Source organism: Sycon ciliatum, chromosome 10 (assembly GCF_964019385.1).
Source record: "Sycon ciliatum chromosome 10, ocSycCili1.1, whole genome shotgun sequence".
NCBI lineage: Eukaryota > Metazoa > Porifera > Calcarea > Leucosolenida > Sycettidae > Sycon > Sycon ciliatum.
In genome coordinates this window covers 3,805,730-3,828,683 of record NC_088652.1, presented here as the reverse complement: position 1 = coordinate 3,828,683, position 22,954 = coordinate 3,805,730, and the positions used below count along the sequence as shown (strand labels likewise).

At 51.4% G+C, this 22,954-nt stretch overlaps 3 protein-coding genes across 5 annotated transcripts in view; 1 reads left to right on the top strand and 2 right to left on the bottom strand.

The window, feature by feature from the left end:
* LOC135825822 (uncharacterized) overlaps positions 1-2,213 on the top strand; it is a 36,062-nt gene extending 33,849 nt beyond the window's left edge. The window contains exon 16 of the mRNA XM_065338451.1: positions 1,110-2,213. Within this exon, the coding sequence (XP_065194523.1) occupies positions 1,110-1,377 (268 nt within the window). The 3' untranslated portion in view covers positions 1,378-2,213. The remainder of the gene's footprint in view (positions 1-1,109) is intronic.
* Positions 2,214-3,117: 904 nt separating this feature from the next.
* On the bottom strand, positions 3,118-17,204 carry LOC135825733 (uncharacterized). 3 transcript variants are annotated; one of them, XM_065338355.1, is made up of 3 exons: positions 8,224-8,531; positions 6,417-6,556; positions 3,118-5,652 (listed from the first exon to the last, which is right to left on the bottom strand). In XM_065338355.1, exon 3 carries the CDS (start codon positions 4,944-4,946, stop codon positions 3,573-3,575), a length of 1,374 nt encoding a protein of 457 aa, XP_065194427.1. In that variant the 5' UTR covers positions 4,947-5,652; positions 6,417-6,556; positions 8,224-8,531; the 3' UTR covers positions 3,118-3,572. The 3 variants fall into 3 exon arrangements, with proteins under 3 accessions (XP_065194427.1, XP_065194426.1, XP_065194425.1); XM_065338354.1 differs by lacking the exons at positions 6,417-6,556; positions 8,224-8,531 and adding an exon at positions 16,985-17,204; XM_065338353.1 differs by lacking the exon at positions 6,417-6,556.
* A 686-nt stretch (positions 17,205-17,890) lies between these two features.
* Positions 17,891-22,954, bottom strand: part of LOC135826525 (uncharacterized) — a 34,498-nt gene continuing 29,434 nt past the window's right edge. The window contains exons 8-9 of the mRNA XM_065339133.1: positions 21,552-21,939; positions 17,891-19,203 (exon numbers count right to left, since the gene is read on the bottom strand). Coding sequence (XP_065195205.1) covers positions 21,599-21,939 — 341 coding nt within the window. The 3' untranslated portion in view covers positions 17,891-19,203; positions 21,552-21,598. The remainder of the gene's footprint in view (positions 19,204-21,551; positions 21,940-22,954) is intronic.

Below are 22,954 nucleotides of genomic sequence, written 5' to 3'. Positions count from 1 at the left end.
ATATTTACACATGGAATATGGAGTAGAATACCACCGCGGGACGCAGTAGCTGCTGCTCCCAGAAGCACATCGAATGCCGAGGGACGGTCAGGGCACGGTCGCTTGGCAGCAGGAGCTACGTCCACCAAGCGAAAATCCAGGAAACGGCATCCAAATTCGTATTTCGACAACAAGGCCGACAGTGTCAGTTACCTCTACATCTTTCCACGTTCCTGCCCCACCATTGCTGCTTGCTGTAGCTGCGACAATCCACTCTAAAGACGTGACGTCCTCAGGCAAGCGAGGCTGCACTTCCTCACAAAACAACTCCTTCAAAGTGGTTTCATGGGAGACGCGAACTATCCTTTGCTGAAGAAGACACTTCGCACCCCGCCAGCACTGGACACAAAGCGGGCTGCTCTGAGCAGCCATCGTCAGCACTGGGCACAAAGCGGGCTGCTCTAAGCAGCCATCGTTCTTGGCGACCTTTTCTCCAGCTCCGGAATTTTCGTCTCTGCATTCAGTCAAACTTTTATTTCGGTTCGAGCAAAGCAACACAATGCTTTCAGTGTTTTTGCTTGTTTTTCTTTGTTTTTTTTGTACTTGTAAACCAAAAAAAATTCCATAATTTTTGAAAAAACGGACCCGGTCGGCCGACCGGAAACACGAAATCTTTTTGGTGTGGCCTAATGTGCTTTTTCTTTTTTTTTGTTACTAATCGACCACGCTTATGTTGTTGGCACTGGTGCATCCCAAGCACATGTGGTACGGAAGCAGGGAAACAAGAAGATGAAAATACAACGCAAAGTTACGATAAGAATAGTGAAATTAACACAGCCTGTGTCACCTCTGACAAACGCATGTGTGTGTGTGGGGGGGGGGGGGGGGTGTGCTTCGTTTGCATTGCGGGAAGCGCTATCGCGTTCGCCAGGACTTGACTCGCCACGCCCTCTTGCTCGTGACTTGAACCTGCTATCATCTCCGGATGGGCATATTGCATTGTATTGTGTATGTGCGTGTGTGCTTATCTGTGTAACTGTTTGTGCGTGTGTTCACGTGTGTGCGTATATGTGTTTGTGCGTGCGTTCACGTGTGTGCGTGCATGTGTTCTTGTGTATGTGCAACTGCAGGACATTGAAGGTTTCCATCATGCCAACTCTTATGGCAAGGGAAAGATGCCAGCAGTACCCGCGTCCACTGTGGTGCTTCTTGCTGCTCAAGCACTTCTTTATCATCAAGAAGAAGGGCATAGATGTTAGCACTCAAATCGGTGCTTTGCCAGCTATCGACTCGAGCCTAGCGAGCTGGATTGCTCCTGCGGTTTCTTCTCCTGCCAGCGTCCCGGCCATACAACCTGCTGCTGCCAGCGTCTCGACGGCCATACTGCCTGCTCCATGAGGCATGGGTATGCCACCAGCTAGCGGGGGTATGCCACCAGCTAGCGGGGGTATGTGAGCTATTGCCGACAGTTTGACCGCGATCCCGTGTGCCATCGGCGCAGCCTTTTCCTGTGACACATGCTGTTCTCAACATACCCATCATCTAGACCCGCCACTCAGTATTGCTTACTATATTGAATTGAGTGATTGTGGGAAAGATGTTGGGTGGATCCCATGCTATTACGCACCAAAGGAAGGAATTAGTACTGTTTTTCGAGACTGGGACCGAGACAATTATCATCACACTTCTCTACTTGTTTTGGCTGCCACGTATGCGGCAGTGCTTCTTTAGACAGCACACCCACTAGAGACTGCACAACTGTTACTGCATATCTATCTATTATAATGTATGTGTGTATGTGTGTGTGTGTGTGCATGTGCGCGCGCGCTTGTGTGCATGGGTGAGAGTGTGTATGTGTGTGTGTGTGTGTGTATGTGCGCGCGCCCGCACGTGTGTATTTGCGAACTTCTTTGAAGTATGTGAGAGAGACATTAGATGGTCTACCATGAAATGATTATATTTCACCATAATTATAGGCCTTTTTGGTATTTTTCTTGTCCTCTTGCCGCAAAGTGCTGTTTCCCTGTTCTTCCTATCCACTTCTTCCTACCCACTTCTTCCTACCCACTTCTTCGGAAAGTTCCTAGGAGACTTTAGGACGTAGCGTTAGATGTGTTCTCATCACTGACTCCGGTCGTTAGTATCGTCAGTATTGAATTTCTTTTATTCCCATAGCTATGCAAAATACGTTACCTTAGTAGCATCTGGCGCTAGCCAGGGTGCACAGCGCTCTATTTCATAATGCCTGTGTGTGTGTGTGTGTGTGTGTGTGTGTGTGTGTGTGTGTGTGTGTGTGTGTGTGTGTGTGTGTGTGTGTGTGTGTGTGTGTGTGTGTGTGGTACCTCGTACGTCCGTCATCACACGCGACAGGGCACAAAGGCTGGCGCAGGCAGCGCGCCAGGCCTGCCGCATGCGTCCAACCGTGACAGGTGACTTTAATAGCGCCACTAGCTGGCTCAGCAAATATAAGCATGATAAACGAGCATAGCGAAGGGTGCCGTGTTTGCTCTCGTCGCTTTTCAACTTTACCCCCTCCCCCCCCCCCCCCCCCCACTTCCTGGCCCCACCAGTGCAGTAACCTGGTTCTGGCAAGACATAGTGCTTCATACTGGCCTCGCCCGCACCCTAACACTAGTAGCTTGCCGGTATTAAGCTATGGCTGGTATACACGCTGGAGAAGAACAAAGCAAAACTGAACAATATCAAACTTGGAAAGAATGGACCAAAGATTTATACGAAAATTTCTTAAAACAGTTCTAAACCTTTGGTCCTTCCGTTTAATCTGAACACGATGTGTTCGCTTTCCTCCTTCGGTAGCTTGCACCGGTTTTGAATTTGTCTTTTTAAGAAACGGTTTCACAACTAATGTCACGTCACGTACACCAGGGTCGTCGGAACCGGTGCGGCAGGTGCGCCCAAAGCCACACCAATACTTCCATCTCGTGCCTTGTGAAGCAATGAAATAATAATTATGATGGCCTATTTTGGACCAATTTCCCTAATGTTATCCCAGGAGAGGATCCCTGGACCCTGAACCTATTCTTCATTCTTTATTTCCACGATGGCCAATGGCCAATAAGGAAGCATTCATGGCCGCACCAATGTTGAATGGCTTCTGACGCTCTGCGCAGTGCCGTCTCGTATGGATTGTGTTTCCACTGATCTTTCGTTCACAAACAGTGTGGTATGTCACGTGAATTCTTGATATTGAAATGCACGACAGGGTCAAGGAATTCAAAAGTATTGATAAAAAAATATTCATTTGTCAAGGGTATTTAACACGGAAAAAGTCTGTGGATAATTGATAAAAGGGTTGAATTATAATGCCAAAATTGCTGTATGTTTGCGCTGGGAAACAACATCAATGTCATCAAGAAGAAATTATTCTGGAATTGCTGCCACCATGGCATTGCTGTAGTGCAATCAAAACTATCAAGTCGCGATTGTTTAAAAATATTCATCATTTGAGGGAACTTAGTGTCAAGTTCGGCAGGAAGCGTTTGTTCCACGCAGGAATAACCTACGTCATCATTTGAGGGAATAATAATAATAGTACTGCATCTGTCAACAGACAGAGACAGACGAGATCGCGGTCAAACTGCCGGCAATAGATCACATACCCCTGCTAGCTGGTGGCATACCCATGCCTGATGCAGCAGGTAGCAAGGCCGGGACTCTGACGCACCTGACGAGTCGTAGTGAGCCAAGAAGATTTCCACCTTGCCTGGGAACTGGTCACGGAGCTGCTTCGGCAGCCACAGCCGAAACCTGGCTGTGTTGTAGGTGAGCTCACAGTGACTCCGGTCGGTATTTGTAACCTCCCACTTTCTCATGAGCCGTACAAGTAGCTTGAAGTAGGAGCTGTGTGGCATCGGTGTGTCCGCAACGGGATACTTGTAGCCTAGGAAGTCTTCATGAGCCTTGCCTGGTGGCTGAACCATGATCAGTAACGGTGTGTCAGCTGTGGAGAAGCTGACGTCGTTTGGCTCATTGTCCTGCTGGAAGCTGCGCAGGGCCTCCTCGATTTTCTTCGGCGGTCGACGTTGAAGAGCTGATGGGATGAAGTACTTTGCATGCGAGGCATCTCCGAATTTGTACAGAAAATCCCAGTCGACCATCACATCCAGCATCTTGTTACGAACCTCTCTTTTGACTGCTTTCCAGGCACACTCCATTAGTTGCCGGCGTGCTATACCCTCTTTCCACAGATAGTCGCGCCACTGCGTTTCTGCTGCCCCTGCTTCCTTTGCCGTCCTGCCATCACCTCCGCCGGGTTCGACCGGGTACATATGGGCAAAGACGAGGACGTTGATCTGCCTGATGAGCCACTGTGTGTTGTGGAAGATGATGTCATCAGGCTGCGGCGAGTTCTTGTTTGCCGGCCGATAGATGATGACACGTAGGTCGTTGTAGAACCGAAGAAGACGCTCAAATTCGGATGGAGCACCGTCCATGCCGGAGTCATCCTGGATCTTGCAGGCCTTCTCCACCAGTGTCTGCATCCATCCTCGTGTTGTGTAGCCATCCTGGGCGGGTTGTTTCTTGAGATACTCCAGTATCATCTCAAAGCGAACCCATTCCGTCGGAATCTTCTTGTTTGCCAGCACCGATGAAACAGCATCCTGTAGCTTCTTTCGGATTCCTTGAACTTCTTGAGAAGCTCCGGACTCGTGGTTGTCCACAAGGAACAACCCTGCGGGATCAATGTCATCGCTCTCAAGCATACCCTGGAAAGTTGGTGACCGGCGGCAGAGCTTTCCCAGCTTCTTGAAGGTATCAACCTTGTGCTCCGAAAGTGTCCTATCTGTCGACAGCTTGTCGGCAAAGTTCCCCACCAATATCACAGGCGGGTAGTCGAACGCCTCGCTTCCCACAGCCTTGCCTGGGTTTCTGGCAAAGTGGATGGCTGTTAGCCAGTGCCGAATGTGGTCGATGTTCTCCAGCTCCTCCGGTACGTCCAGAGTCATTTCAGACAGTGTACTCCCTGACCACTTCCAGTAGTTCTGCTGTTTGGTGAGCTGGAAGTTTTCTGAGGCGTTGAAACAGAGAATATATAGATGACGTAATCTTTACCCATTAGGAAGTGCTGCAGGCTTGAGAAGATTGATTGGCCGCCGCAATCCCAGATGGACACCACGACTTCTTCTTCTCCAATGTCTCGCATCAGCTCTTGGTTCTCCAAGATGACATTGATGAGGCTCTGTGTCAATTCAGCTGAGCTGGGTGCTGCTTCTGGACCTTTGCCAAGTTTTAACGTTTGCTTTGCAGCTGGTGATGCTGCCTCTTGCGTTGCTGTTCCCGTACGCTGGAGGCCTGTAGACCCAGCTCGCTTCGGGATTGCCGCTTCTTGTTCCCGTTGCTGGTGTTTCTTCTCAAGATCTTTAGCCTGGACAAGGATGTCCAGAGTATAGAGGAATGCAGCATGGAACTTTCAATCCGTCAGGTTTCCTGATCCGTGGTGCACATTGTCATGATCAACAGCAAGTGCCGGTGTACTTGCGCTCTTGTCCACGAACTGTTTGTTCTTGAGCGAATCCGCCAGGCTCGTCTTGCCGGTTCCAAACTGACCACAGAGGCTGATGCGGATACGGCGTACTCTGGTCAAACCGCTGCTTAGTGTCATATTTGTAGCTTCATGCATGGCGTTGTTGGACAGATCCGCACCTCGTTTTGCTGAAAGTCATCATCAACAACAACAACGATATGCACACACACGCATGAACATACACATGCATACCGGCATAAACAAGAACGCTCAGACGCACACATACACAAACACATGCATGAACGAACACAAGCATATACAAAAACATGTAAGCAAAGTGTGTGACCAAAATCCGTGTCAAGTGTTTCGAGGCATTTTGTATTTTGTATTCATGGATTCTCCACAGGCCTTTGCCTGACATAAGGGGAGGGGATTCAGGCATACCATCAACCCCATTCTATATTGTGTGCGAAATACCCTGAACATTCCAGGAAAGGCAAAACAATAAATGTTTCGAAAGTTCAGCCGGAAGTCAACTGCCTGAAAAGAGAAAAAATGCTAACCCACCAGGACTCGGGACCTTGCTTTTCATGAGCAATGCTCTAACAAACTGAGCTACGGGACCAGCCTGAGCCTAGAAGGGGCTGACAAGCACTTCACTCCAAAGGCAGCTCACAACACGTGCCACACATACATGTATATGACATTGCACTGATTGCATTGTGTCTTTTCCCCGTCCCCAGTTAGAGCATGGCTCATGACTAGCAAGGTACCGGCTGAAAGTCGTGTGTGGGGGGGGGGGGGGGGGGGGTGGCATTTTTCTTTCTTTCTCTCTCCATTGTTTTTCTTTCCCTTTTCAGAAAAATTCACTTCCCCGTCAGATCTTTTGAATTTTGAAGTTCTCTCAATCCTATTATATTTATAATAAAAGAATTGCTAGCATAATAATTACGTTCTCCTTCGGAGCAGACGAGACCGTACACTGCTAGAAAACATGAGCATGAACAGTGCACCAGCCACACTCCATGATAGCAAGTAGTGTACTGTTCGTGCTGGTGTTAGCAAGCTTCGTTTGGTCTGGTGTGGGCTCGTCTGGGCCAAAAAAGAACATAATAGACAGTACAAATAATTGGGGGTGAAACGAGTATATTAAAGTAGTAACGCTTTTTCAAATTCGTTAACTCGTTACAATTAAATGTTCGTTAACAACTTAAAGGGGAAGTCCGGTGAAAAATTTAAATTTCACAGTCCGTAGAGTTCGGGTCGCTGAGTTGAATGGTCTTTGTCCGAGGAGGCTGCGGCCTATGGTTCGTCAGATACGCCCAATCGAACATGTGCGAATTTGAGCGCACATCACCCAGATCCAAGTGATGACGTCACAGCGTGCAGCTAGGTAGCCACACCATCTAGTTGTGTACAAAATGGCCATATTCGGAGCGCGTTCGATTGGGGAACCGTTTGTCGCAGTTTCTTCGGACCAAGACCATTCGATTCAGTGTTACAAACACTACGTACCCTGTAATTTTCAGCTCGGTAAACCCCAAGGTTATACCGTATTTTAGCCGTTTCCGAGTTAGACTTTTTCCGTCAGCATGCAATGACCTCTACGGCGCTGCGTGCTAGCTGTAGTGCAGTCAACAAACTCATCACACGGAACTACTCCCGCACTGCCGTGCTGCTAGCTACAAGACTCGAGACACAAGACTCAGAAAACTAGTCAACAGACAACACACGGACTTGTCACGTACTACACTCGTATTAGTCGTATTGTACAGTCATGTAGTCAGCGAACGTGTGTTTCTCCTTGCCGGTGCCGGTGGTTGTGCTTGGAGAAAGAAAATGTTAGTTTTCCGCTCCAGTCCCGCCTCATTATTTTATGCTACAGCGATGAGTGAGTGCACAACCGTGACAAGTGACAAAACAGCGAACAGCTCCCGGACCTAGAACTTTCAGATTCCATAGCGTTGCGAGCGAAGTCGTGCCCGTGGTTCAAAGAGCCTGCACTGAGTAGTCCGAAATATGCCAAGTTCGCACCAAAACATCACCATGTGCCAGGCTACTGGAGTCTAAGCGAATCGGTATGGAACAACATTTAGAGTACTCGCATCACTCTTCTCCATTTTGGCGACCCTGCTCTCCAGCGATCTTATAATTATATCAGCCTCGTCTGCTGCTTCTTCATCAGTCGGAAACTCAGTAGAAACTCTTGACCGGCCCGCGCGGCCATTTCTTCAGCTGAATACCGAGGCTCTCAGCCCCAGACCAAACTCATGAAGGTCAGCCATGGCTGCATCCTCACTCTCACAATGACTTAGGTCTTCGGGGTCGCTTGCACCACCTAATATCAGTCGCCAAATCATTTGAAATAACACTGACACTATTGCTTTCACGCACTCCTTTTGACCTAGCTGCACGCTATGACGTTGCGGAGAGTGTGGCGCGGCCGCATGACGTCATGGCGCAGCCCCCGAAACTCAGTTTTTCAAACGGAAATATCTCGAGAACGCTTTGTCGGAGACACGTGGGACCAACACCATTCGACTCAGCGCCCAAAACTCTACCGACCCTGAAATTTAAATTTTTCACCGGACTTCCCCTTTAACCCTACTGGTCTTCCAGTACAGATTTTTAGGCAATTAGATAACACATCTTAAGTGATCCGCATTGTCAGAAAGGTCACATGATACGTTTGGGTTGTCGCCAATCATAGTGTCCCTGGCTCCATCAATGGGCTCAGATTTCTTTGGTAATACTCTTACTTGGGCTGCGAGCTCGTTAATACGCCGATTTAGGCACGCTTCTCGGTTTCTTGACTCGCTGACGTGTGCCGTGATTGCCTGCAACTGGGTTAGGATGGTCTGCTCAATGCCAGGGAGACTGCAGAGCAGCTTCAGCGTTTCGGCTGACTGCCCGCCCATGCCGAGATGAATGGAAAAGAAATTGGGGAAAATCCACTCGCAGTACACTGCCGTACCCCTATCGCACTACACTGCCGTGCCCCAATCGCACTACACTGCCCTACCCCTATCGCACTACACTGCCCTACCCCTATCGCACTACACTGCCCTACCCCTATCGCACTACACTGCCCCACCCCTATGCCACTACACTGCCCCTGCCCTATCGCACTACACTGCCTTACCCCTATCGCACTACACTGCCTTACCCCTATCGCACTACACTGCCGTACCCCAATCGCACTACACTGCCCTACCCCTATCGCACTACACTGCCCTACCCCTATTGCACTACACTTCCCTACCCCTATCGCACTACACTGCCCTACCCCTATCGCACTACACTGCCCTACCCCTACCGCACTACACTGCCCTACCCCTATCGCACTAAACTGCCCTACCCCTATTGCACTACATTGCCCTACCCCTATTGCACTACACTGCCCTACCCCTATTGCACTACACTGCCCTACCCCTATCGCACTACACTGCCCAACCCCTATCGCACTAAACTGCCCTACCCCTATCGCACTACACTGCCCTACCCTATCGCACTACACTGCCCTACCCCTATTGCACTACACTGCCCTACCCCTATTGCACTACATTGCCCTACCCCTATTGCACTACACTGCCCTACCCCTATCGCACTACACTGCCCTACCCCTATCGCACTACACTGCCCCACCCCTATCGCACTACACTGCCCTACCCCTATTGCACTACACTGCCCTACCCCTATTGCACTACATTGCCCTACCCCTATTGCACTACACTGCCCTACCCCTATTGCACTACACTGCCCCACCCCTATCGCACTATACTGCCCTACCCCTATCGCACTACACTGCCCTACCCCTATCGCACTACACTGCCCTACCCCTATCGCACTACACTGCCCAACCCCTATCGCACTAAACTGCCCTACCCCTATCGCACTACACTGCCCTACCCCTATCGCACTACACTGCCCTAACCCTATCGCACTACACTGCCCTACCCCTATCGCACTACACTGCCCTACCCCTGTCGCACTACACTGCCTTACCCCTATCGCACTACACTGCCCTACCCCTATCGCACTACACTGCCCTACCCCTATCGCACTACACTGCCCTACCCCTATCGCACTACACTGCCCTACCCCTATCGCACTACACTGCCCTCCTGCTATCGCACTGCACTGCCCTACCCCTATCGCACTACACTGCTCTACCCCTATCGCACTACACTGCCCTACCCCTATCGCACTACACTGCCCTACCCCTATTGCACTACACTGCCCTACACCTATTGCACTACATTGCCCTACCCCTATTGCACTACACTGCCCTACCCCTATTGCACTACACTGCGCCACCCCTATCGCACTATACTGCCCTACCCCTATCGCACTACACTGCCCTACCACTATCGCACTACACTGCCTTACCCCTATCGCACTACACTGCCCTACCCCTATCGCACTACACTGCCCAACCCCAATCGCACTAAACTGCCCCACCCCTATCGCACTACACTGCCCTACCCCTATCGCACTACACTTCCCTACCCCTATCGCACTACACTGCCCTACCCCTATCGCACTAAACTGCCCTACCCCTATCGCACTAAACTGCCCTACCACTATCGCACTACACTGCCCTACCCCTATCGCACTACACTGCCCTACCCCTATTGCACTACATTGCCCTACCCCTATCGCACTACACTGCCCAACCCCTATCGCACTAAACTGCCCCACCCCTATCGCACTACACTGCCCAACCCCTATCGCACTACACTGCCCTACCCCTATCGCACTACACTGCCCTACCCCTATCGCACTACACTGCCTTACCCCTATCGCACTACACTGCCCTACCCCTATCGCACTACACTGCCCTACCCCTATCGCACTGCACTGCCCTACCCCTATTGCACTACACTGCCCTACCCCTATCGCACTACACTGCCCTACCCCTATCGCACTACACTGCCTTACCCCTATCGCACTACACTGCCCTACCCCTATTGCACTACATTGCCCTACCCCTATCGCACTACACTGCCCTACCCCTATCGCACTACACTGCCCCACCCCTATCGCACTACACTGCCCTACCCCTATCGCACTACACTGCCCTACCCCTATTGCACTACACTGCCCTACCCCTATCGCACTACACTGCCCTACCCCTATCGTACTACACTGCCTTACCCCTATCGCACTACACTGCCCTACCCCTATCGCACTACACTGCCCTACCCCTATTGCACTACACTTCCCTACCCCTATCGCACTACACTGCCCTACCCCTACCGCACTACACTGCCCTACCCCTATCGCACTAAACTGCCCTACCCCTATTGCACTACATTGCCCTACCCCTATTGCACTACACTGCCCTACCCCTATTGCACTACACTGCCCTACCCCTATCGCACTACACTGCCCTACCCCTACCGCACTACACTGCCCTACCCCTATCGCACTAAACTGCCCTACCCCTATTGCACTACATTGCCCTACCCCTATTGCACTACACTGCCCTACCCCTATTGCACTACACTGCCCTACCCCTATCGCACTACACTGCCCAACCCCTATCGCACTAAACTGCCCTACCCCTATCGCACTACACTGCCCTACCCTATCGCACTACACTGCCCTACCCCTATTGCACTACACTGCCCTACCCCTATTGCACTACATTGCCCTACCCCTATTGCACTACACTGCCCTACCCCTATCGCACTACACTGCCCTACCCCTATCGCACTACACTGCCCCACCCCTATCGCACTACACTGCCCTACCCCTATTGCACTACACTGCCCTACCCCTATTGCACTACATTGCCCTACCCCTATTGCACTACACTGCCCTACCCCTATTGCACTACACTGCCCCACCCCTATCGCACTATACTGCCCTACCCCTATCGCACTACACTGCCCTACCCCTATCGCACTACACTGCCCTACCCCTATCGCACTACACTGCCCAACCCCTATCGCACTAAACTGCCCTACCCCTATCGCACTACACTGCCCTACCCCTATCGCACTACACTGCCCTAACCCTATCGCACTACACTGCCCTACCCCTATCGCACTACACTGCCCTACCCCTGTCGCACTACACTGCCTTACCCCTATCGCACTACACTGCCCTACCCCTATCGCACTACACTGCCCTACCCCTATCGCACTACACTGCCCTACCCCTATCGCACTACACTGCCCTACCCCTATCGCACTACACTGCCCTCCTGCTATCGCACTGCACTGCCCTACCCCTATCGCACTACACTGCTCTACCCCTATCGCACTACACTGCCCTACCCCTATCGCACTACACTGCCCTACCCCTATTGCACTACACTGCCCTACACCTATTGCACTACATTGCCCTACCCCTATTGCACTACACTGCCCTACCCCTATTGCACTACACTGCCCCACCCCTATCGCACTATACTGCCCTACCCCTATCGCACTACACTGCCCTACCCCTATCGCACTACACTGCCTTACCCCTATCGCACTACACTGCCCTACCCCTATCGCACTACACTGCCCAACCCCAATCGCACTAAACTGCCCCACCCCTATCGCACTACACTGCCCTACCCCTATCGCACTACACTTCCCTACCCCTATCGCACTACACTGCCCAACCCCTATCGCACTAAACTGCCCTACCCCTATCGCACTAAACTGCCCTACCACTATCGCACTACACTGCCCTACCCCTATCGCACTACACTGCCCTACCCCTATTGCACTACATTGCCCTACCCCTATCGCACTACACTGCCCAACCCCTATCGCACTAAACTGCCCTACCCCTATCGCACTACACTGCCCTACCCCTATCGCACTACACTGCCCTAACCCTATCGCACTACACTGCCCTACACATATCGCACTACACTGCCCTACCCCTATCGCACTACACTGCCCCACCCCTATCGCACTACACTGCCCTACCCCTATCGCACTACACTGCCCTACCCCTATCGCACTACACTGCCCCACCCCTATCGCACTACACTGCCCAACCCCTATCGCACTACACTGCCCTACCCCTATCGCACTACACTGCCCTACCCCTATCGCACTACACTGCCTTACCCCTATCGCACTACACTGCCCTACCCCTATCGCACTACACTGCCCTACCCCTATCGCACTGCACTGCCCTACCCCTATTGCACTACACTGCCCTACCCCTATCGCACTACACTGCCCTACCCCTATCGCACTACACTGCCTTACCCCTATCGCACTACACTGCCCTACCCCTATTGCACTACATTGCCCTACCCCTATCGCACTACACTGCCCTACCCCTATCGAACTACACTGCCCCACCCCTATCGCACTACACTGCCCTACCCCTATCGCACTACACTGCCCTACCCCTATTGCACTACACTGCCCTACCCCTATCGCACTACACTGCCCTACCCCTATCGTACTACACTGCCTTACCCCTATCGCACTACACTGCCCTACCCCTATCGCACTACACTGCCCTAACCCTATCGCACTACACTGCCCTACCCCTATCGCACTACACTGCCCTACCCCTATCGCACTACACTGCCCTACCCGTATCGCACTACACTGCCCTACCCGTAGCGCACTAAACTGCCCTACCCCTACCGCACTACACTGCCCTACCCCTATCGCACTACACTGCCCTACCCCTATTGCACTACACTGCCCTACACCTATTGCACTACATTGCCCTACCCCTATTGCACTACACTGCCCTACCCCTATTGCACTACACTGCCCCACCCCTATCGCACTATACTGCCCTACCCCTATCGCACTACACTGCCCTACCCCTATCGCACTACACTGCCTTACCCCTATCGCACTACACTGCCCTACCCCTATCGCACTACACTGCCCAACCCCAATCGCACTAAACTGCCCCACCCCTATCGCACTACACTGCCCTACCCCTATCGCACTACACTTCCCTACCCCTATCGCACTACACTGCCCAACCCCTATCGCACTAAACTGCCCTACCCCTATCGCACTAAACTGCCCTACCACTATCGCACTACACTGCCCTACCCCTATCGCCAAGAGTACATAACCCCCAGAGTGTGCAACGCCTGATCCAGCTCTGCATAGGGTCTTGGTCGAGCGGAATCGGATCTTTGCGTCATAATACCGTACACATCTGAGGGGAACCCGGGGAGTCGCGGGTACTCTTGGATCAAAAACAATGGTGCCCTGCCTCGAGACCGGCCTTGCGCTGGTGTGAAGTGTACGCATGACATCAGAAGATCCGATTCCGCTCGACCAAGACCCTACACAGAGCTGGATCGTCGTTGCACACTCTGGGGGGTTATGTACTCTTGCTATCGCACTACACTGCCCTACCCCTATTGCACTACACTGCCCTACCCCTATCGCACTACACTGCCCAACCCCTATCGCACTAAACTGCCCTACCCCTATCGCACTACACTGCCCTACCCCTATCGCACTACATTGCCCTACCCCTATCGCACTACACTGCCCTAACCCTATCGCACTACACTGCCCTACACATATCGCACTACACTGCCCTACCCCTATCGCACTACACTGCCCCACCCCTATCGCACTACACTGCCCTACCCCTATCGCACTACACTGCCCTACCCCTATCGCACTACACTGCCCCACCCCTATCTCACTACACTGCCCAACCCCTATCGCACTACACTGCCCTACCCCTATCGCACTACACTGCCCTACCCCTATCGCACTACACTGCCTTACCCTTATCGCACTACACTGCCCTACCCCTATCGCACTACACTGCCCTACCCCTATCGCACTGCACTGCCCTACCCCTATTGCACTACACTGCCCTACCCCTATCGCACTACACTGCCCTACCCCTATCGCACTACACTGCACTACCCCTATCGCACTAGACTGCCTTACCCCTATTGCACTACATTGCCCTACCCCTATCGCACTACACTGCACTACCCCTATCGCACTACACTGCCCCACCCCTATCGCACTACACTGCCCTACCCCTATCGCACTACACTGCCCTAACCCTATCGCACTACACTGCCCTACCCCTATCGCACTACACTGCCCTACCCCTATCGCACTACACTGCCCTACCCCTATCGCATTACACTGCCTTACCCCTATCGCACTACACTGCCCTACCCCTATCGCACTACACTGCCCTAACCCTATCGCACTACACTGCCCTACCCCTATCGCACTACACTGCCCTACCCCTATCGCACTACACTGCCCCACCCCTATCGCACTACACTGCCCTACCCCTATCGCACTACACTGCCCTACCCCTATCGCACTACACTGCCCCACCCCTATCGCACTACACTGCCCTACCCCTATCGCACTACACTGCCCCACCCCTATCGCACTACACTGCCTTACCTCTATCGCACTACACTGCCCTACCCCTATCGCACTACACTGCCCTACCCCTATCGCACTACACTGCCCTACCCCTATCGCACTACACTGCCCTACCCCTATCGCACTACACTGCCCCACCCCTATCGCACTACACTGCCCCACCCCTATCGCACTACACTGCCCTACCCCTATCGCACTACACTGCCCCACCCCTATCGCACTACACTGCCCCACCCCTATCGCACTACACTGCCCTACCCCTATCGCACTACACTGCCCAACCCCTATCGCACTAAACTGCTCTACCCCTATCGCACTACAGTAAGATCGGGCGCCGAAGAACGCAGGGGCTCGAGCGCAGCCTAGGAAAGTTCTTAAATTTTTGATTCTAGCCAGACCGTTCTTATTCACACGCGCGCGGCGAATCGAGTGACGTCATGACGTTTGTCATGTACATGTACATGTAGTGCAATGTAGTACTTCTAAACTAGTGGGTGTCGTAAATGGGAATGACTGTACATGTAGCAGTTACTGTTTACACGTGTACATGACATGTACTCACCTCCCATACATGTACAATGTAGATCTACGTGTAAAATTTTAAAAGTGTTCTTAAATCTGATAATTCTAGCCTGGATTGTTCTTAAATTTTGCCGGTTTTCCAGCCTGGGTGTTCTTCGGCGCCCGATCTTACTGTACACTGCCCTACCCCTATCGCATTACACTGCCCTACCCCTATCGCACTGCACTGCCCTACCCCTATCGCACTACACTGCCCTACCCCTATCGCACTACACTGCCCTACCCCTATCGCACTACACTGCCTTACCCCTATCGCACTACACTGCCCTACCCCTATCGCACTACACTGCCCTACCCCTATCGCACTACACTGCCCTACCCCTATCGCACTGCACTGCCCTACCCCTATCGCACTACACTGCCCTACCCCTATCGCACTACACTGCCCCACCCCTATTGCACTACACTGCCCCACCCCTATCGCACTACACTGCCCTACCCCTATCGTACTACACTGCCCCACCCCTATCGCACTACACTGCCCTACCCCTATCGCACTACACTGCCCTACCCCTATCGTACTACACTGCCCCACCCCTATCGCACTACACTGCCCTACCCCTATCGCACTACACTTCCCTAACCCTATCGCACTACACTGCCCTACCCCTTTCGCACTACACTGCCCCACCCCTATCGCACTACACTGCCCCACCCCTATCGCACTACAATGCCTTACCCCTATCACACTACACTGCACTACCCCTATCGCACTACACTGCCCTACCCCTATCGCACTACACTGCCCTACCCCTATCGCACTACACTGCCCTACCCCTATCGCACTACACTGCCCTACCCCTATCGCACTACACTGCCCTACCCCTATCGCACTACACTGCCCTACCCCTATCGCACTACAATGCCCTACCCCTATCGCACTACACTGCACTACCCCTATCGCACTACACTGCCCTACCCCTATCGCACTACACTGCCCTACCCCTATCGCACTACACTGCCCTACCCCTATCGCACTACACTGCCCTACCCCTATCGCACTACACTGCCCTACCCCTTTCGCACTACACTGCCCTACCCCTATCGCACTACACTGCCCTACCCCTATCGCACTACACTGTCCTACCCCTATCGCACTACACTGCCTTACCCCTATCGCACTACACTGCCCTACCCCTATCGCACTACACTGCCCTACCCCTATCGCACTACACTGCCCCACCCCTATCGCACTACACTGCCCTACCCCTATCGCACTACACTGCCCTACCCCTATCGCACTACACTGCCCTACCCCTATCGCACTACACTGCCCAACCCCTATCGCACTACACTGCCCAAGTAAGGGGCAAGTAAGGGTAACTTCAAGTAAGGGTAACATGAATGCAACTAACGTGTCCCCACCCCCACCCCACCGCATAAATTGACTTGAGGCCAACCATGATGCTCTGCTTACCTGTAAAGGAGCATATTCAGTGAACTAATTGATGGCCCCCAGAACCCCCCTCCCCCGCCTTTAGAACTAGAAGACCTTCCTACGCCCCTGTAAATAGTATCACTACAGCCGTTAGTAAGACCGTAATGCACTGGACTGTGCTCGATCGCAGTGGCCTACCTTTCGAGGAAATACGCCCGCTCCTTTACGATACGTCCTGGTTGGCTGGCTCCGAGTCCGAGTGCCTGGGATTCGGAGGTACTATACTACTGCTAGAATCCGAGATGATGTAGCGGGCAGCTAGTAATATGGATCGGTTGATGGGACTGCTAGAGTACTGAAGAGGACCTATCGCTGCACTGCAAGGACCATTACCATGAAAATAATAAAATTAATTAAAAATATATACCATAAAATCCCGCCAGAGCGCCCCTAGACGGCCTAGTACCCCGGCCTCCTCGACGCTTCAGGTTTTCAGTTCAGGTGGTGAGGGGCGGATGGGCGAGTCCTACTTGCCGCATTCAGTGCTACATCATCAGTACATGAAAAAGAAGTACTCACCCTACGAAAACTGTTCGTCCATCCATCTCGTACACCTGGTAATAGTTGCTGAGTCTCGCGCTTGCGACAGGCTACCCGCTTGCGACAAAAGTAACTGTTGTCTTTTTTTACGAATTCTGTGACGTCATGTTTTGGAAGAATGTCCCAACAGTCATTCGCGTATGCGTAGGGCTCCCTGCTAATCTGAGTAATCACCATGCTGTACACACACCCTCTCAACCAGGTCACTAATCACCATGCTGTACACACACCCTCTCAACCGGGTCACTAATCACCATCCTGTACACACAGGTCACTAATCACCATCCTGTACACACACCCTCTCAACCAGGTCACTAATCACCATGCTGTACACACACCCTCTCAACCGGGTCACTAATCACCATGCTGTACACACACCCTCTCAACCAGGTCACTAATCACCATGCTGTACAGTACACACACCCTCTCAACCGGGTCACTGAGTGTCGTGCGCAAAAGAATCGTACATGCAAGCCAGGGCAGCACACTCTAACAATCTCAATGTCCACATGAAAATGGAGAGAGTCACACCCCCTCCTTTCCCAAGATGAATGAATCTAGGGCGAGATTTGCAGTTTAAAAGATACCATGTGCCAGGGCTTTAGAAAAGTAGAAAAATCATTTTATATAAATGGGTGCCTTGGAAATTGCGGTGCCTTGAAAAATGAAATAAAAGGTGCTTTGAAAATAGAAGTACGAAGGCAAAGAGACAGTAAAAGTGAAAAGCAAGTGCAGGAATAAAAGACGAGCAGAATGTGATTACGCATACCGGTTCAACCGGCAACAGCAATTATTTGTGAAAACGGCTGCTGTGAAAATTGCACTTCCTTACAAAAATTAAAGAAGTTGCCCTTTGAAAAAGCATTGCAAAAAAGTGAAAAGGGCAACCAAAGTGCAGAAGGATAGGCAGAAATGAGGCCGCGCAGAAGCTGATAATTCTATGAGCATACCGGTTCAACCGGAAAAGAATTTTAAAAAAAGGTTCCGCTATTCGACATGATGACGTCAGACTAGTGCACTGCTTTTCCAGCAGTGTCTAAGCTCAAATAGTCAAATACGGACCTAAAGCGAGGTTCTAAGTCACAGAGATAGAATGTAGAGATATTTGTTTTAGAGAATAAAAAGAAATTGAATGACAATTCAACACAACTCAGACAATCTATCTAGACTCTACACATGGGTCAGGTACTGTGCATGGAGCGAAGGGCACGCGCGGAAATCCAGCATTCTGGTTCCGTGCCACTTTGCCTGAGCACGCGGCGCCCACGGTGCTGCACTACTGAGGAGTGAAAAAAATACTTTGTGATAATGTACCAATAAAAGGAGCAAAGTCGAAGCTAAGGGAAAGCAGTCTCTAGCAAGTCATGTAGCAATTGAAAGACCAAGAAGAAGAAGAAGAAGAAGAAGAAGAAGAAGAAGAAGAAGAAGAAGAAGAAGAAGAAGAAGAAGAAGAAGAAGAAGAAGAAGAAGAAGAAGAAGAAGAAGAAGAAGAAGAAGAAAGGCATATTCAAAGGAAGTAGTGCTTACGATAGCGAATGCAGCAGGCAAATGAAGAATATCGCGACTTAATGAGTGAGTGGGAGCGAGAGACTGGGTGATTGCGAGAGCAAGCGAGAGTGAGAGCAAGTGAAGGAGAGAGCTCAGTCGAGAGTCTGAGTTGAAGCAGAAAAACGGACAGAAAGACGTAAAGGCAGACAGACAGAAGGACTTACAGGAAGAGAGACAGAAGGACTTACAGGCTCAGAGAGAGACAGACAGAACAGATTCTCGCCGCGATCCAGTGTTGATCAATCATGGCCATCATCATCACCACCATCCTGTGTCCATACACAAGAGAACAACAAGACGCAGTAATAACTAATTGTACTGCATGTGCAGTGATGGCAACTGGCGTAAGCGATCTCTGGTTTTAGCGACGTGACCTTCTGACAATGCGGATCACTGCGGGTGTGTTATCTAATTGCCTAGAAATCTATACTGGAAGACCAGTAATGTTAAGTTGTTAACGAACATTTAATTGTAACGAGTTTACGAATTTGAACTGACTGCCCGCCCATGGCAAGATGAATGGAAAAGAAATTGGGGAAAATCCACTAACACTACACTGCCCTACCCCTATCGCACTACACTGCCCTACCCCTATCGCACTACACTGCCCTACCCCTATCGCACTACACTGCCCTACCCCTATCGAACTACACTGCCCCACCCCTATCGCACTACACTGCCCTACCCCTATCGCACTACACTGCCCCACCCCTATCGCACTACACTGCCCCACCCCTATCGCACTACACTGCCCTACCCCTATCGCACTACACTGCCCTACCCCTATCGCACTACACTGCCCTACCCCTATCGCACTACACTGCCCTACCCCTATCGCACTACACTGCCCTACCCCTATCGCACTACACTGCCCTACCCCTATCGCACTACACTGCCCTACCCCTATCGCACTACACTGCCCTACCCCTATCGCACTACACTGCCCTACCCCTATCGCACTACACTGCCCTACCCCTATCGCACTACACTGCCCTACCCCTATCGCACTACACTGCCCTACCCCTATCGCACTACACTGCCCTACCCCTATCGCACTACACTGCCCTACCCCTATCGCACTACACTGCCCTACCCCTATCGCACTACACTGCCCTACCCCTATCGCACTACACTGCCCTACCCCTATCGCACTACACTGCCCTACCCCTATCGCACTACACTGCCCTACCCCTATCGCACTACACTGCCCTACCCATATCGCACTACACTGCCCTACCCCTATCGCACTACACTGCCCTACCCCTATCGCACTACACTGGCCTACCCCTATCGCACTACACTGCCCTACCCCTATCGCACTATACTGCCCTACCCCTATCGCACTACACTGCCCTACCCCTATCGCACTACACTGCCCTACCCATATCACACTACACTGCCCTACCCCTATCGCACTACACTGCCCTACCCCTATCGCACTACACTGCCCTACCCCTATCGCACTACAATGCCCTACCCCTATTGCACTACACTGCCCTACCCCTATCAGGCGCGTACGCAGGGTCACCTCTAGGGGGGTTTCCAACCGAATCACAAACAATGACTCGTTTTTAAAACCCTTTCTAAAGAGCCCTAGGAAATTTTCAAAATTATACATTTTTTCGTGTTCTTTGGATCATAACTTCAGTTCTACTCACTCAATCTTCATTATCTTAGGCTTCCTGGAAGTGGAAAGGTACCAGGGAGAGAATGAGGTCGACCATGATGATAGCCAGGACGCAGTACAGCCATGTACATATCCAGCTATACTAGTATGCTATAGCGGTAGAGTGCACTCACTGTGCAGCGATGGTGCGAAAAAATGCCCCAAACTGGGCCAAAGGCCTAAACGCATCCTGCTCCAGCGATTTCGTTTTTCTTGATCGCAGAGTTTCGATTTGTTTGCTGTGTAGTCTTGAAAATATCACAAGTGAAGCCCCTGCAAATTTGAGCAAATCAGCATGACAAAAGTCACTCTCAAATTCTCGATACTAGAGTCGCACTGCGCGCTTTGCGAGATCGCGGCTCAACTTACGAACGAATCTCAAGAGACATTGCTCGCAGCGCGTCGCAAATTGTTTCAACCGACCGCTGAGAGTTTTCTATTTGACCTGGATATTTGGATCGTTGGATTTGAGCCAGATTTGACTGAGTTACGATCTGTTGAAGTTTTGCATTCTTGCCAGATCGATCGTGCGCCCTACCAAAATATGCCCAAAAACGTTGCTCGTTTGGAACATTTGGGGGGTTTCCGGGCAACGGGAAACCCCCCTGCGTACGCGCCTGCCTATCGCACTACACTGCCCTACCCCTATCGCACTACACTGCCCTACCCATATCGCACTACACTGCCCTACCCCTATCGCACTACACTGCCCTACCCCTATCGCACTACACTGCCCTACCCATATCGCACTACACTGCCCTACCCCTATCGCACTACACTGCCCTACCCCTATCACACTACTCCTCCTAGTCCTACTGCTTGCTAGCTAGGCTACTGCAAGCCTTCAGACCGGCCTGATGCCAGCTGGGCTGCCAAAACCACGAAAAAAACTATGGAGCTGCAAAAGTCCCAATTGGCCTCTGCCTGTACAGCCTACTGCTCTTTACTTACCCACTGGATCAGCAGCGGATGCTCCTGCAGACGCAAATGCGGCCTCATCAGTGCTGCCGGTCTTCCCCGAACTTGTCGACGAGTTCCAGCTTGGCCAATAACCTTCTCGCGCTGGCTGGTGGCTCGACTTTACGGATGCATTCAAGGAAGGTGTGGAAGGATTCGTCATCACCAGTGCTTAGTTTATTGAGCAATGCCTCATTCTGCGCTGCAGGGCCACTGTATGATGCATATTGCCTACTCTGTGCAGGCGTAATCAACTTCTTAGCCTCACACTGGCGACGCATATCATCTGGAGTTAGCGTGAAACACAGCTTAGGCCGAAGTTCTGTGAAGACGTCACTCTCCCATGCTGTCTTGTCAGAGAGCTGTCGGTCGAGAGACTCGTCTGAAAATGTTGGCACAACACACACATAGAGAAACAGAAATCAGAATGGTTTCACATCTATTACATGACCGTACGGGACAGGCATGTTGGGTTCAACTCCACTCAACTCCTGCATCTATGGGTCACATGACGTCGGCCATGTTGGTTCCGCTGGTCACATGACATGATCACTTTCTGCACAAATTCAGTCACATGACCAAGATGGTATTGGTATTGGTATGGTATTGATTTATTTGAATTCGGTATCTCAACAGTACATTGTACAACTTGGGAAGATCCGAATGACATAGATACATAAACATAAAAGTGGAGTAGGTGCTACAGCTGATCATTTTATCGCAGATTGTGGGACTAAACTAATACCAGTATGCAAGTACACAAGAAATAAAAGCTGAATAAATACGACTGCATGACAAGATGTGACCACAACTCCATAAATTCCGTTCCTAAGTCATTCATACATTCCGTTCCTATTGACAAGCCATGCAAAAGCAGTGTTGGGCTTAACGCTGCTTCAGTAGAATTATCCGACACTAGGAACAGGCCTGGCCTGGACTTGATCCATCATGCAGCTCTGCAGACTTGCGAGCGCCCGCTTCTGATGAGCATAAGCTTGTGCAGTGAAAAGGTTTACAACTGACTCGCCGGGCCCCGCAGTGATACGGTGGACCGTTTGCAGGGGCATCGGAACTGGTGCAGCAGGTGTGGCGAAAGTCGCAACAATAAGTTTAAGAATTCGGGTGGACACACCCATTCCCATAGCGCTGCACATCACATCCGAACCAGTTCCGTTATTTTTACAACGTTTCGGCACTTGGCCATCGTCAGGTAATAACAATGAATACCATGGAAGCCACACAAGAGCAGTATATACGCAGAGTGTAGCGCCAAAAAAGATGCGAATTATGTCACCTAGTATGCAGAAGGGGGGGGGGGGGCAGAGAGAGAGAAAAGGCGCAACTAGCACATCACGGAGGAGAAGCAGCAGAAGGTAGCGCGCATTGTACTCTGTGAA